The sequence below is a fragment of the Lagopus muta genome, chromosome 4 (genome assembly GCF_023343835.1).
Source record: "Lagopus muta isolate bLagMut1 chromosome 4, bLagMut1 primary, whole genome shotgun sequence".
Lineage (NCBI taxonomy): Eukaryota > Metazoa > Chordata > Aves > Galliformes > Phasianidae > Lagopus > Lagopus muta.
In genome coordinates this window covers 16,188,823-16,202,371 of record NC_064436.1, presented here as the reverse complement: position 1 = coordinate 16,202,371, position 13,549 = coordinate 16,188,823, and the positions used below count along the sequence as shown (strand labels likewise).

General features: G+C 38.0%; 1 protein-coding gene across 1 annotated transcript in view; it reads left to right on the top strand.

Annotated features, from left to right (window-relative positions):
- The window catches only part of SNCA (synuclein alpha), a 66,080-nt gene extending 53,601 nt beyond the window's left edge, over positions 1 to 12,479 (top strand). The window contains exons 5-6 of the mRNA XM_048941539.1: positions 10,331 to 10,420; positions 11,854 to 12,479. Of these exons, the coding sequence (XP_048797496.1) occupies positions 10,331 to 10,420; positions 11,854 to 11,886 (123 nt within the window). The 3' untranslated portion in view covers positions 11,887 to 12,479. The remainder of the gene's footprint in view (positions 1 to 10,330; positions 10,421 to 11,853) is intronic.
- Positions 12,480 to 13,549: the final 1,070 nt, after the last annotated feature.

Genomic DNA, 13,549 nt, shown 5'->3' with positions numbered 1-13,549 from the left:
TTCCTTTATCTAAGTCAAAAGAAAAAAAGATAACAGTAATGAAGTCTAAGGAAGAGAAAAAGAAAACAGGAATACTCAGCTACTGTGTGTTTAGGATCTAGTCCTTTAGGACTCTGCTCGTCTTCTATGGTTTTCTAAGATTTATTAAATAATACTTTCTACTTGTATAAATTGTTCCTACTTCTACTGGAAACAAGAGTTTAGTTTGTTTGTGTTTTGTACCAGTGAGATGACAAGTAATCTTTCCTAATGCAAGTGAAAGCTCTGAATAGTTCAGATGCTTAATTTCAGATTAAGCTAAATTTTTGAGGAATATAAATTTGATAACACAGGTCAATTCTGTAGTCATTTGTAACATTTGATCTGCTGTGAATAACATTCTGTGAATCAGTTATGAAACATCTGGATGTGACCGTGCTGTCATTAGCTCTCCTCTCATCCTCACAGAGAGTTAACAGCAAATGAGTCAGTGCTGGTTGCATTTGCTTGCCTATTCATACCCTATCCTCTTTCCATCTCTCATGGAGCCGTCTTCCTCTTTACTTAGATATGTTCTGTTTCAGAACAGGTCCCTGTGAGATTCAAGGTGCTCCTTCCAGAGTGGACATGTGGGTGGAGATCTGTCCCATCCTATTCCCCAAAACTGCCTGTCTGTCTGTATTAGCTATAAAGAGACTGATGTGACTGTTCTTACACGGATATGGCACAATTCTAAAGTCAACTTGGATGAGAGGGTACTCCACTCAGAGTTGTGATGACCCAGACATCATACCTAAGTTCCTCATTTCTCCATTTCCTCATATTTCACTTCAGTGGGACTTTATCTGAAATGCATTTGATCCTGCATTTATAATATTTTGCGTTTTGGAAAGATCCGATTAGGTGAAAAGCAAATGTGATTTTATTCAACTCTCTACCTGCTCTCATAAGCACATCCGTGCTTGTGTGTGTGCTTGTGTGTATGCCTGTGTGTGTGCATTTATACTTAATTTTTTTTAATATGAAGTTTGGCAATGCATCAAAGTTAGAATTGAATAGTTTCAGTTGAAGGGGACCTACAAAGTCCATTTGGTGCATGTTACTGAAATTGCTCAGTGAAAACACTCATATAAAATGTATGTGGTACAGAATTGAAATGCATACTGTCTGCATGGCGACGTGTAACAGTCAGAGCTAGTGTTGTTCACCGTGCTAGAGGATTGCTGGTCTTGCAGCTCAGTACAGGGGGCTTTCTGTAGATAAACACATTTCAGAGATTTTTCTTTTAGATAATACTGTTTATTATAATATCTGTAGGAGGTAGAAACCTTTTTAAAATGAGCTTATTCTTCTCATTTAATTTATTCTCTTAGTAAAGAGAATGTGTACTTAAGGAACTTGTACAATTAATTGTGGAATTTATCTGCACTAAAAATTTATGGGATGTTGGAATGCGATCATGATCTTTAAGTGGTCTTCAGTAAAGTGTAACTTTGAAGCACAGACTGGGACTATTCTATTTTAAATAATCTTTACCAACAAATTCTGACAGAGACACGTCTGAACATAGTTGCTCGTTTCTATGCTGACTTTAAAGTCATTGCTTTAGTTAATATGATCAATCAATATTATTTAGTATTATGTTCCAATTTGTTCTAATCTAATAATTATGTTCTATTTAATGAAGACAGAGCTCAGGTGTCACACGTGGAGGTCATTCTTGATAAATTAATACAGATCAGAGAATCCTCCACTGTGTAGGGGTCAGATGGGTTTAGCTAATCCCATACAGCTCCTATAGCACACCGACCTCTTAAACACTTACATTAAGGTGATTCCTTTAGGACTGTACGAACCTAATTCACTTCAATTTTCCTGCCAGGTCCCTTCATCTTTCCTCCCTATTCTAGGACATGATCATTCCTGCTGTTCTCCTTTGAGATCTCCCAACACCTTTCTTAACACACATACTGCAGCCTGCAGTCTGTATTCAGGAAGCATGCTTGTAATTGTCCCAGACAATTACCCACTACCCTTGTTAAGACTTGAGAGAATGGTCTGCCCTTTTTGCAATAACATGACATTGTTGGCTAATGTTATTCCTTGACTTTATAATTCTTTTTTGTGCACAGTTTGCTTTCCTTTGCTATGATGAGTGCCTAAGTGCAGCATTTTAACACGTTGAGCTGCATCTGAGCTATTTCAGTCACTTGTTCAATTTTGTTTCGATAGTTTTGAATTGTAGTAACATCACTAAAATAAATTTAGGGTGTTTATTGTCCCACTTTAATGCTGAAGAGCAAACATGCAGTAAGTACGGACTTCAGTATTTCTTCCAAATCCTTTATGAATGTGTTAGTGTTACTGAACACAGGGTGTCTGTGAAATTATATGTGATAGAGACTTCCATTTTGAGAATTATCTGCTTGAGTGTCTGTCATCAACACAGCTACTTACAATCACTCTAAAATGTTTTTATTGACCTATGCTTTTCTACGTTGTTCAGGAGAATGTCAAGTGTGATGTAGCAACGCCTTTAGTAAAATAAAGTTATCTAACATACACAAGAAGAATCCTAGTGACTGAGGAGAAAAAAATAGTTTAGTTTGACTATTTGTTTTGATTTTGGCTTGAATTCATTTCTCTATTTACTCTTTTTGGCTTCAAACAGTTGTTTTTATTTGGGCATTTCTCTAGCCATTGAGCTTAGCTGATTCTTCTGTATTTCAGCTCCACTCTTTTTTCTTTTCATTGCAAAGATGAGTGCAAGTTGGCTCTTTCCCAAAATACCAGTCCCTCATTTCCATTCAGTAAAGCCTCAGGGATTTCTGTCGTCTTACTGTGCAAGCAGGGCGGATGCAAAGCAGCCTTGGTCCCACAGGGTTCTGAGGAGAGTGCAGGCATCTCTGTCTGAGTTCATTTTGGGGAGCTCATGACAATTGCAGCACCTGCTAAGCTGTTTTGCATGGAGAGGAACAGAAGTCAGTAAGGACTCTTCTCACAGCCTCTAATCTTTCTCTTTGTTACTAAAGTAAAAAAGGGCTTGAGGCAGTGGCACTAACAATGCGAATATGAAGGTTTTTAAGGAAATGGAAAAATCTGATGTGTTTGTTCCTCTCAGCCTTCACTTCAATGATGTTGCTGAGAGAGCTCTGAAGTCTGTGCAGCTTTCACGAGGCCAGAGTAACCCTGGTCATTCTGAGAGTTTGGGGGTTTTCCACAGCTCTGCACAATGTCCCCTGATCTGATATTTAGCTAGCCAGTATTCCTGCTACTAAAAAAGAAAGCCCTAGCTTTTTCTTTCCTTAGTAGTGCAGTTTCCACTGAGGATGCTTGATGTTTTCAGTGGGATTCGTTTGGAATGTTCCAAGGCTGAAGAGGATAAAGCTGTGTGTAAAGCTGGGAGTGTTGTGTGTTCTGGATGCATTTGCATGCATTACAAATAGCACGCTGAGTCAGCCCCACACAACTGGTTATTTGAAGTCATATATAACTAGTGCACTGGCTGTCACTTTTGAATGGGTGTCACTTGCTGGTCTGACGTAGGTGATGGGCAACTCCTGCCTTGTCAACCACGGACATTTCTTAACAAGTAACAAAATATCAGCACTTTTGACTTGGTAACTTTATGAGCCTTGTTAGTGCGAAACACCTATCTGGGTTTTAGGAAATTTGATTGCTCACAAAAATATTCCTGTTGTATTCTGAAATGAGCTCAGCCCCATCTTTACAAATGGGGGATTCTAAGAGGAAGAAATAAAATAAACACACTTTGTGTTGTATTGAAATTTGATTTTAGGATTTTGCAGCAGTTCATAAACTTTTGTGAATGGTGTTTACACTCACTTGTAGACATCATGATAGATGTAACTACATCTAGGGAGTCATAACATTTTTTCTTCTATCCAGAGGCCTCAGTCTTTACTGTTTTCACTTATTTGTCATTCTCACGATTCCCAGCATGAGTCCACAAAAATGCTCCACTCATGCTATTGCTCTGACATTTATCTCTTCTTCACTCTATCTGTTTAAGGAGGACAATAGCAGCCACTTGTCACTATTTGTATTCTGAGTGATGCACTGGGACAGATAATTCCTTTACACTCAGGCTGCATGCAAGCATGGTGCTTTCTCCTCATTTTCTTCACCTGGGTGTTTAGCATAGGGTTAATTAAAAACATTTGTTTCTTTCTAGGCATTGCGGTGGTACATTTGCTCTCTGTGTCCTGCTGCCACTGGAATAAAATCACCAGACTGCCTCTAGTGCTGTGTCATTCACAGCTGGGGCTTCCAGCCATGTGCAGCATCAGCTGTTGTAGCCGGTGGGCAGGGACTTTAGGGCATCATAAACTAAACCGGCAAGCTGACCCATCAGCTTATCACAGCGAATACATTAGGACTAAGAAAGCAAATGAATTAAGGCCATTTTAACACTTCTTTCTTATGCGCGTTGTTTGGTATTTGCTGTTTTGTTAAAGGATTTTTCACCTTTGAGGTAAATTGGGCTTTATGGTCAAAATAACTGTAAAAGATGAGTTATTAAATGGAAACAGCAGTTACTGGTTCACTTAGCTCCAGTATCCAGCCCCTAAAATAATCTGACATTTGGTGGAAAAGAAAAAATATAACCGATTTCCTTTTCAAAGGGGAATTTTAACCTCACTGGTAGAGCAAAATGCAATTCATCTTGTATCAAGAGATGCATTTGGACATCAGGCAAAACAACTGAAAGATAATCTTTGATTCAGGAATCCCCAGATTTTCCTTATTAACTATGTAATGAAAATTAAGTTAGTGAAGCTCTTGCAAGCGCATAATAACAAAATGAGATGGGTTTTTACCATTCTTAAGGTAGCCCTGCTTAATTACAGGTTGTAGGAACAGTCAAAACCTAACCAGGCACCTGAACAGCCCTGTGAGCAGGGGTCTGGACAGTGGTGCCTTCCTACCTCGGTGAACAGTGGGACTGACCTCCCAAGCAGTCTCCTCTTGACAGTATAAGCATTAGAGGAGCTGACAGATGGGTATGGGAACTGTTCAGTCGCAGCCTGAACTAGTGATTGAGCACCTGGTGAGGTGGCATAGCCAGCCCTGGGAACACAGGTGTGAACAATTCACTTGTATGACTAGGGTGCACCACTCTTTAACCTCATTTACAGGCTGGCAACTGTAAGGAAATTTTCTACTTGGATACTACTTCCTTCTAGGAGTTATTTAATGGGCCCTTACCTTGGGAGTGGGGTAAGCTTTTCTTTCTTTGGTATTGGATTCTGGATAATACCTTTCTTGGGTTATCTGAAAACTGGCTGAAGGCAGTTACACATGCTTATTTCCTGCCATGCAGCTTCTCTGTTTTACTTATCTCAGAATACAGAAGTGTTCCAGGTGGAATTACTCTCCAGTAATTATGAGGCTATATGTGATTGTAAGACTTTTTCAGGATTTATAATGGGAAAAAAAAAGTGCTGATAACCCAGGGAGATAGTAAATTACAATACTTGCATTTACTGCTAGGTTAGGTTATAGTTATGCTGCTTCCATTTATAATATTGCTTTTGTCTCTGGCTTGAGATAAAATATTTTATTTATTTGCGATGAAACTAACTGAGCATTCAAAGACACATCACTGAGAAGACCAAATGTTACCATTTTGCTACCTGGTGCTGCCTAAACTGCTGGAGCATGAGCAGACCACTTGATTTGTTTTCCAAGTGTAGACAATCTTCAACAATTTTCCTACTTCTAGCTCAGGAGTGTTATGTGAGTGAAGGGTGTAATTTTAACAAAAGGCAATGAAATAAGAGAAACCCTTTTGTTTACTTTTCCCTGGCTTATAACAAGAAATGGCAAGGGAGGCTTTCTTAATGTTAGTTTAATATTGTATTGCAAATGTGGGTCAATTAGCACTGTCATGCACACTGCTTATCAGGGCTTGTCCCTATAGTGAAGGAGGAGTCAATCGTTAGGTGCTATTGTACTAAATAATGTAATAAGTTCTACTTCATATCTGACTTTTACTGTTTTAGTATAGCAGTTGTGTCTGTTTAGTTTAGAACTGATGTTCGGGTTCATGCAGATATACAATTTTACCATAGCATGCTGCTCTCTCCATTTACATTTATGTTGTTAAGTTCATTTACAAAGTGTTGTTAAATTGCTTGAGAACAGCAAATTTTGGAAGAGAGCCCTTCATTCCTGTAGAAAGTGAATGAGGGCTGGCAAGGCTGTCTGGTGGCAGGTAGGTCTTGGGCTCTCCAAGATTGATAATCTCAAAGCTTTGTCAAGGGAGGAGTTCCTAAGTTACGTGATTCTAGAAGACTGGAGAATACTGAAGTACAAGTCTCTCCCAGAGCTTCTTTATTTCAAAACAAGATACAGACAGGCACCTTGCTTATTCTTCAGGGAGGCCTCAGGGGGACAAGCAGGCATTCACCTCACCATTCTTTTAATACCATGCCTGTAAAAAGTTTGAATTCCCAATTTAAAAATTGATTTCACTTCTCAGATGCTTAATGCTTAGCTTTTCGCATTTTCTACTAAAAGTTTTCCCTCTAGAGTTGCTTTTCTGTATGGTTTAAAAAGGACAAGTGGTAGCTTCAAGAAAATAAATCTTTTGTAATAAGATGAACATTGTTCTGTAAGGTGGCTTTCCCCTTCTATAATTAGATTGAGACATGAAAGTATTGATCACAGGAAAGCAAAATTGCATTGGTTTGTTTTAAAGGAAATAAGTAATGATATAAGGTGTACTGTAAGCGGCTCTGTGTTACTGGGGGAGGTTTTTTGTTTTTGTGATGTCCTAACTTTAGAGAAAATACATGAGAAGCAGAGAGAGCAGCCATTAAAACTGATGTGCCACCTGTGCTATATAGTTAAATATAGCAGATGTGACCTTTAGTAACAGCATTCTCATCTGAGTTGCAGTGACATCGAGATGAGAGGTAGAGTTTCGCTTACGAAGGTGACAAGCCATTACTAGGCAGAGTTCCCTTGTTGGTTTGGTACTGTTCATGAATTTGAAAAATATTGATGTTTTGATCTCTGTATTTTATTAGTGCTACTGGTTCTTCTATCTGAAGCCATACGTAATTCTTCATCCTGAACTTACCATTGGAATTCGATAAAGGAAGTTGGGAAGATAAATTCTGCCTCTTTTAATCGCTGTTTCTCTGTAACTCTGATGGGCAGTTCAGAGGTTCCTAAAAGCAAGCAGCATATGAGCATTGAAACTCTACTTTGAAATTCTGCTGGCAAATCTTTTGCCTTGCTATTACTAGCAGTTCTGGCAGTATCACTTGCTGTGTGTTTTCCTGCTGCAGATAACATTGAACTACATTTTATTCTTCCTTGTGCAGCCGCTGGGAGAATTTGGGGCACACTTTCACTTGATGCACCAATTGTTAGCCGAAGCTGTTCTTGGGTGATAGCAGAAATTGAATGGCATTTTGGAATAAGAGTGAGAGCAAAAAGGAGCTGAAGGCCCTTAGATCTAATGCGTCAGATGAGGCAGTTTTAATATTTGCATCTCACACACACAATTTAGCTATTTCAGTCAAAGCTTGTAGGGATTGAGTCTACTTCTCAGAGAAGTAACCAGGCATGAATTACTGTGAAAATATGCTTTAAAAATATGGTAATTAAATATTGCACATCAAATAAACTCAATGCTCAATTGGAGTTTGAGCATTTTGATAAACCAGGGTAGAACTGTAAGTAGTCCTGTTATTTTCTGATAGTTTTATGCTTGAAACGCTGCATGTCATGTTGAGCATCCAGAATAATTAATTCTGGAAAACACAGGGCTAAAGAAAGGTATTAGCAACTCTGTTTATCTGTGTCTTTTCAGTTGCGGAATTTATTCACGTTGTCTGTGATGAATAGCAGCACAGACCAAAAAAAAAAAAAGCATGCTTTATAGCAAGTATGTGGGGTGGGAGCTGGGCAGAATACCATGCATTGGCTCTGCACAAACTGTTCTGCTTACCTCCACATGAAAAATGATGCCTGATCCCATGTAGGAGCAAGGTATGTCTTCTTACTGGACCTTTCATGTTACACTGGTGAATTGCTCTAAATCTTTTTATGCTTGGGTATATATGAGAATTTCACCAAAAGACTGTGTGCTTCTCTTGCCAAGAGAACAGACGTGTCCCATTGTAACTCCTCTCAGAAAGGAAAATCAGTAAGTAGAGCTGCTAACTGATGCTGGTCACTCTTGTAATAGTAGTCTGAAATAAGAGCATGAGAGAAATTCACATAATAGAAATAAAATCTGCCCATAATGTGCCTGGAAGATGAGGGTTAAAGATGTCAATGTACAGGCAAGGGTGCCAAAGAAAAGATACGACCAAACTGAGGAAGAGCAGGATTTCTGGTGGAAAAGGTCACTATTGCTGCATGGAGAGATATAGCAAGCTAAGAATTGAGTATGACTGAGGACAGCTGGTTACGCCACAGAGAGCCTGGAATGAAGTAAATAGCCTTCACACTTCTGCTGATCCCTGAGGGGAAATGGTGAAAGGGAGTACCAGCTGAAAGAGGGAGCAGGCTAAGTCTGAAAGTCAGTGCTAAATGCTGTGTGAGAATATAAAAATGTGAAAAAAGAGTAATCGTTTAAAAATTGTATCTAAAGTGTGGGCGATGTGAGAAATAAAAGGTATTAGTGAGTGCCTGAAACTGAGGTTTTCAAGACTTAACTCTTTTTTCCTGCATTTGTAGAGTTTTAACATTGTAGACTTGTTAGTAGTACTGAATACATGTTATGACTATGATGTACAAAATGTTCACATGAAGAAGTTAATAAAAGAAAGAAGACTAAAGGAAAGGATAAAGATTAGGAAGTATCAAAAAGAGCAAAGAAATTAATTGAATTCAGTTACAATGTTAGCGAAATTTTGGTTGTGTGCTAAGCATTTTCAAGTTCAATATGAAATTTTGCGTGTACTTCATCAATCTCAGTGTATCCTTGAGGTCTTGTAGCTCTTTATGAATTTGTCCACTTGAGGAAATGCAATGAAGATAGTTAATTAAGTTCAGATGTGCTGTATGTCTTCATATACTAGGAATTCATTCCAAACATTCTGCCCAACCACCACACTTGTTAAGGACCATGGGGAAGTGGTTTCCAATGCTGAGCTACGTATTCCTTTTTATTTAGTCTTCCCTTGTGTTCATTCCAAATAATTGTTTGGCAGAGGGAAGAAAAAGTCTTAAATCCAGTTTTCCCAGTGAAGATAATATTTCTTCAGTATGTGGTGCTCACTCCATGCCCTTCATGTGTCATAAAATTAAGGTAGTCATCAGAAATCGTTAAAGGAGCATGACAAATAGTGCATTAAGGTAAAGAAGTTTTAATGCCGCTGCTTTTGTGTATTACTTTGTATCTTCTGTTAAACTGGCAGAGGTGAGTTTCCAATTTAAGTGCTCTTTTATTTGTTTTTTTTATCTACATCCTAAATTCAGTTTAGCAGAACTGTCCTAAGAATTATGAATTTTGAAGAGTTTCCTCATTAGTCTTGTTTGTGACAGAATTAATTTTGTATTCCTTTCCACACTTCTAGCCTCAGGACTGTGTGGCTTTTTTTCAGTGAATTTCTTCCTGAGTTTGTTAGGATTTTTCTAGTACTTTTCTGTGTAGATTGACAACTGCTATAAATCAGTATAGTCAAAATAGTTCCACTGAGATAATCTTCTGGTTTTCATATCAATTTTCTAGGACTAACTCCAGCAGTCTTTGTTCTGGTACAACTTTCATTTCTTCTCTGTGACCTTCAGCATTAACAACTGCTAAGGGGGATGAGTGGGAGGGGGCATTAGCAGTGCTTCTTTAATGGTCAATAACAGATCTCTAGAGAAGCGTGTAAGAAGTTGTGTGGTAGGCAGTGTCGTGTGTCATAAATATACTGCATACAGTGAGGTGCTACTCAACACAATAAAGGATTAAAACTATGACTCGTTAAGGGAAAAATGTTTCCCGATATCATTCATTAGGTACTAAAACTGTAGGGAGGAAAAAGCATACAATAAATTACAGTCGTTCTTCCTTTGGCCACTTATAAATATATATATATTTATATATATATATATAAATATGAGAAGGGTGAAAACTGTAAAATGGAATAAAGGGGTAGGAGGATGAGTTATCTGCCTATAACAAAATACATAAAAGAATTACTGTTTTATTTCCATGTCTTGATGCTGTCAAATTCCTTTTGGCCTCCTCTTACTTCTGCATGCCTTTATAGTCAGTATCTTCCATGTGGGGAAGAAAGACATGCTTTGGAATACGAGAGGGCAAGCAGTTGATCTGACACTTTATTATTTTCTTTTTCTCTCCCTGTTTTAAATGTAGAATGAAGAAGGTTTCCTGCAGGAAGGGGTGGTGAATAATACTGATATTCCTGTGGATCCTGAGAATGAGGCTTATGAAATGCCTCCAGAGGTAAATCTGTTGTGGTATTTGCTGTTCGTGCCCATAGGAGAAAGGCAAAGACAGGGTACTGAAAGCTGGAGTTGCGTTAATGTGGCACAGGCTGGTACTATGAACTGCAGGGTCAAAGGAGAAATAAGTCTCTGGCCAAAATCTCTCTGAGGTGCAGTGCTGGGGGGAAAAAAAAATCCATTTCTTGAGGTTTAATGAGAAAATACTATCTTTGTTTCAAAACATGCATGCTTCACTTTTTGAGTAATCAGCAGTAACTTCTTCTCATATTTGATACATACAGTGGAGAGAAACTTCTACCTCTCCATAGATTCTTTTAATAGGTTGGGCATTTAATGTATTTCTTTGCACCATGCTTCGTAAAACATAGTTATTACATTTACAGCTTAATGCAAATATAGGAGTAAATTATTTAGGGTTTTGAGCTAATCCCTGATTATGCTCTCTGAAACTTTACAACAGTATATGATATGCATTGGCATTTGGAGTGGCAGTTTTACAGTAGTGCAGATAATCAAGCTGAAAACCAGAGATGTTAGGCATCTAGAAATGGATGCAGTGAAAGACTTAAAAGGGCACCTGAACTTTGAATGCTCTTAAGTTTTCCAGAGTATTTGCAGCACCTGGTGTGCTGTTCAAAGGTTCTTCTCCTGTCCTAAGTGAGTTGACGTGGGCTGTCTCACGGAATTCTGGCAATGTCAATGGGGACCAGAAGAGATGATTTTGTAGTTCCGAGTGAGCTGAATCAAGTCCTGTAGTCGCATAGATAATGAGCCTGAAAAAATGTATGTTAACAGCTCAGCACAGATATACAGTTTAACTGCCTCTATTGCTTCAGTAAAGCATGTAAGGAATGAAGTGTTTTGCAGTGGGCCTTTGTAAAACAGTTTGCACTCCTGATCCTTCAAAAAGAGACTCAATTCATCGTAAGCAGACTGAAGAGCCCAGTTGCATGCTCTCAAATATTTGTGATCTTTGTCATTAAAGAACATGTCCAATTGTTTTGCTGGATTCCGGCTTAAACGTAGCAGCTTGTTTCCACCCACATGAATGGGATTAAAAATATAAATTAATTAAAAAAGGATAAAGAGTAGTGTAGGTAAACTACAAACAGGTTATTTTTTGGGTTTTTTTTTTTTGTTTCCTTCTCTGCTGGGAATTAGTCACAAATACATTGCTGTAAGTCGTTGTGATAACTGTGAATGGTATGTTAACCACTGTAAAAGCTTATACTCCTGTTAACGCCACACTTTGTCAAATAGAGTATCTGGAAAATGGGACAAAACAGTAAATACTAGACAAGATGCTCATCACACACAAATCCTTATTTTTTTGCTGCATCCATTGTGACTAGGACAATCAGTAAAAGTTAAGATACATGTTAGGATATATTTGTCTGAAATTGTAGCACTGATTTCTGCTCTCCTTCATAGGAAGAGTATCAAGATTATGAACCTGAAGCATGAGAAATCTTTTCTTCCTTTATATCTCCTGAAATCTACTAACAAAGACATCCCATCCTGTACAAGTGCTGAGTTCCAATGTGCCCAGTCGTAAAATTTTTTTACAGTTTTTACAGTGTATTTTGAAGTCTTCCATCAGCAATGATTGGAGTATCTGTGACTGCATCCACCTTGTTTCAGCATTTCCCTCCTGCTGAAATGAAAGCTGGTTGGCAGGGTCATTGTTGTGCTGTGGATATTGTGGCTTCACTTTTAAAAGTTAAAAACAAAATACTAAATAAAAACACCTAAGTGTCTACTGCTTATTTCTAACTCTGTACATGTTTTGTTGATAGGCTGTCAGTAATTTGATATTGTTTATGATACGATTTTTATTTGTTTCCTATGACTATTATTTCTGTGCAGAAAAGACTTATTGTGAAAGCTTTATGTAAATGTTATGTATTATATATATAAAAAAGTAACTGAGCATGAACTATGCACCTATAAATATTAACTGTTGAAATCTTATTGTTGTGTGATGTGTTTTATTAACTTGTGTCTGTAAATAATGGTGTTCAACTGAAGCAAATAAAATGTAACCTGTTAAAAATGAATTTCTAGGCTTGTCATTATTTGTAACAGCTAATTTTCTCTCCAAGAGCTTGCATTGAAGAATTCAGGTTTTCTGGCTTCCTGAGAAGGAACGGGGGGAACAAAAGAAGCAAACAAGCCTGCTCTATACTAAAAGTAGAATGGAGAATGTGAGTATCAGGACTGGCCTTACATGCTTTGAAAACTGGTGTTGCAATTTCCATTGTTGTCCTCAAGCCTCAAGAGAAACTATCTAGGGAAAATTATTTTTCAAAAGAATTGCAATCAAACTCTTGTTTAAAAACTGTTACCATCTCCTTGATCATTCCAAACAATTTGTGGATATTTTCAGCAGTAGTTAAAGTGTATAATGAAGACTAAAGCTTTGTGCTCTTCTGCAGAACTTTTTCATGGCAACCTGCAACAAACCATTGTCAGTTTGCAGTCTGCAGTCCTTGACACAGTGTGTCAAAAGAATTTCTCGACACAGACGTATTTACTGTTATAATCTATTTTAATGTCTATTGTTTGCTTCCATGGTAAATAAATAGGATGGCATACAATGTATGATCATGCTTCTGTAATTATTAATATTGTTAAAGGATCTTTCTATGTGAAGGAATTGGCAAGAAAAGCTCAGTGATGCAGTCTTGTGGGGTGTTTTTTTTTTCCCTAGTGAGCTAGCAGAGTCTTGGCCACCAAAAGCAGTAACAGAGCTGCCACCCTGATGATTGGTCAGACGCCTGGTGTACTACAGCAGATATTGGAAACAGCATCTAGATATAAAATATAGTTCTGACACTAGTCTTCCCCAGGTCTCAACTGCTGTGTTGTTCCTGTATTAGGGAGTCAAACTGCTTTGTTGCTCAGATGTTGCAGATAAGTCACATGCTTCTTAATGTGAAGATCTGGGAAGCAGTATGTTCTAAAAAGGAGTAATAAGAATAAATTGATTCTTGAGACATGACAATTTTCTGAGCATGTAGAGACTCTTTTCTTTCATAGACTAATACCAGCAAGTTATTCAGAGTTTTCAAGTTGTTCCTTCAAAATGTATCATAGGCATTTGGTGTAGTTCTCATGCCTCTTGCCA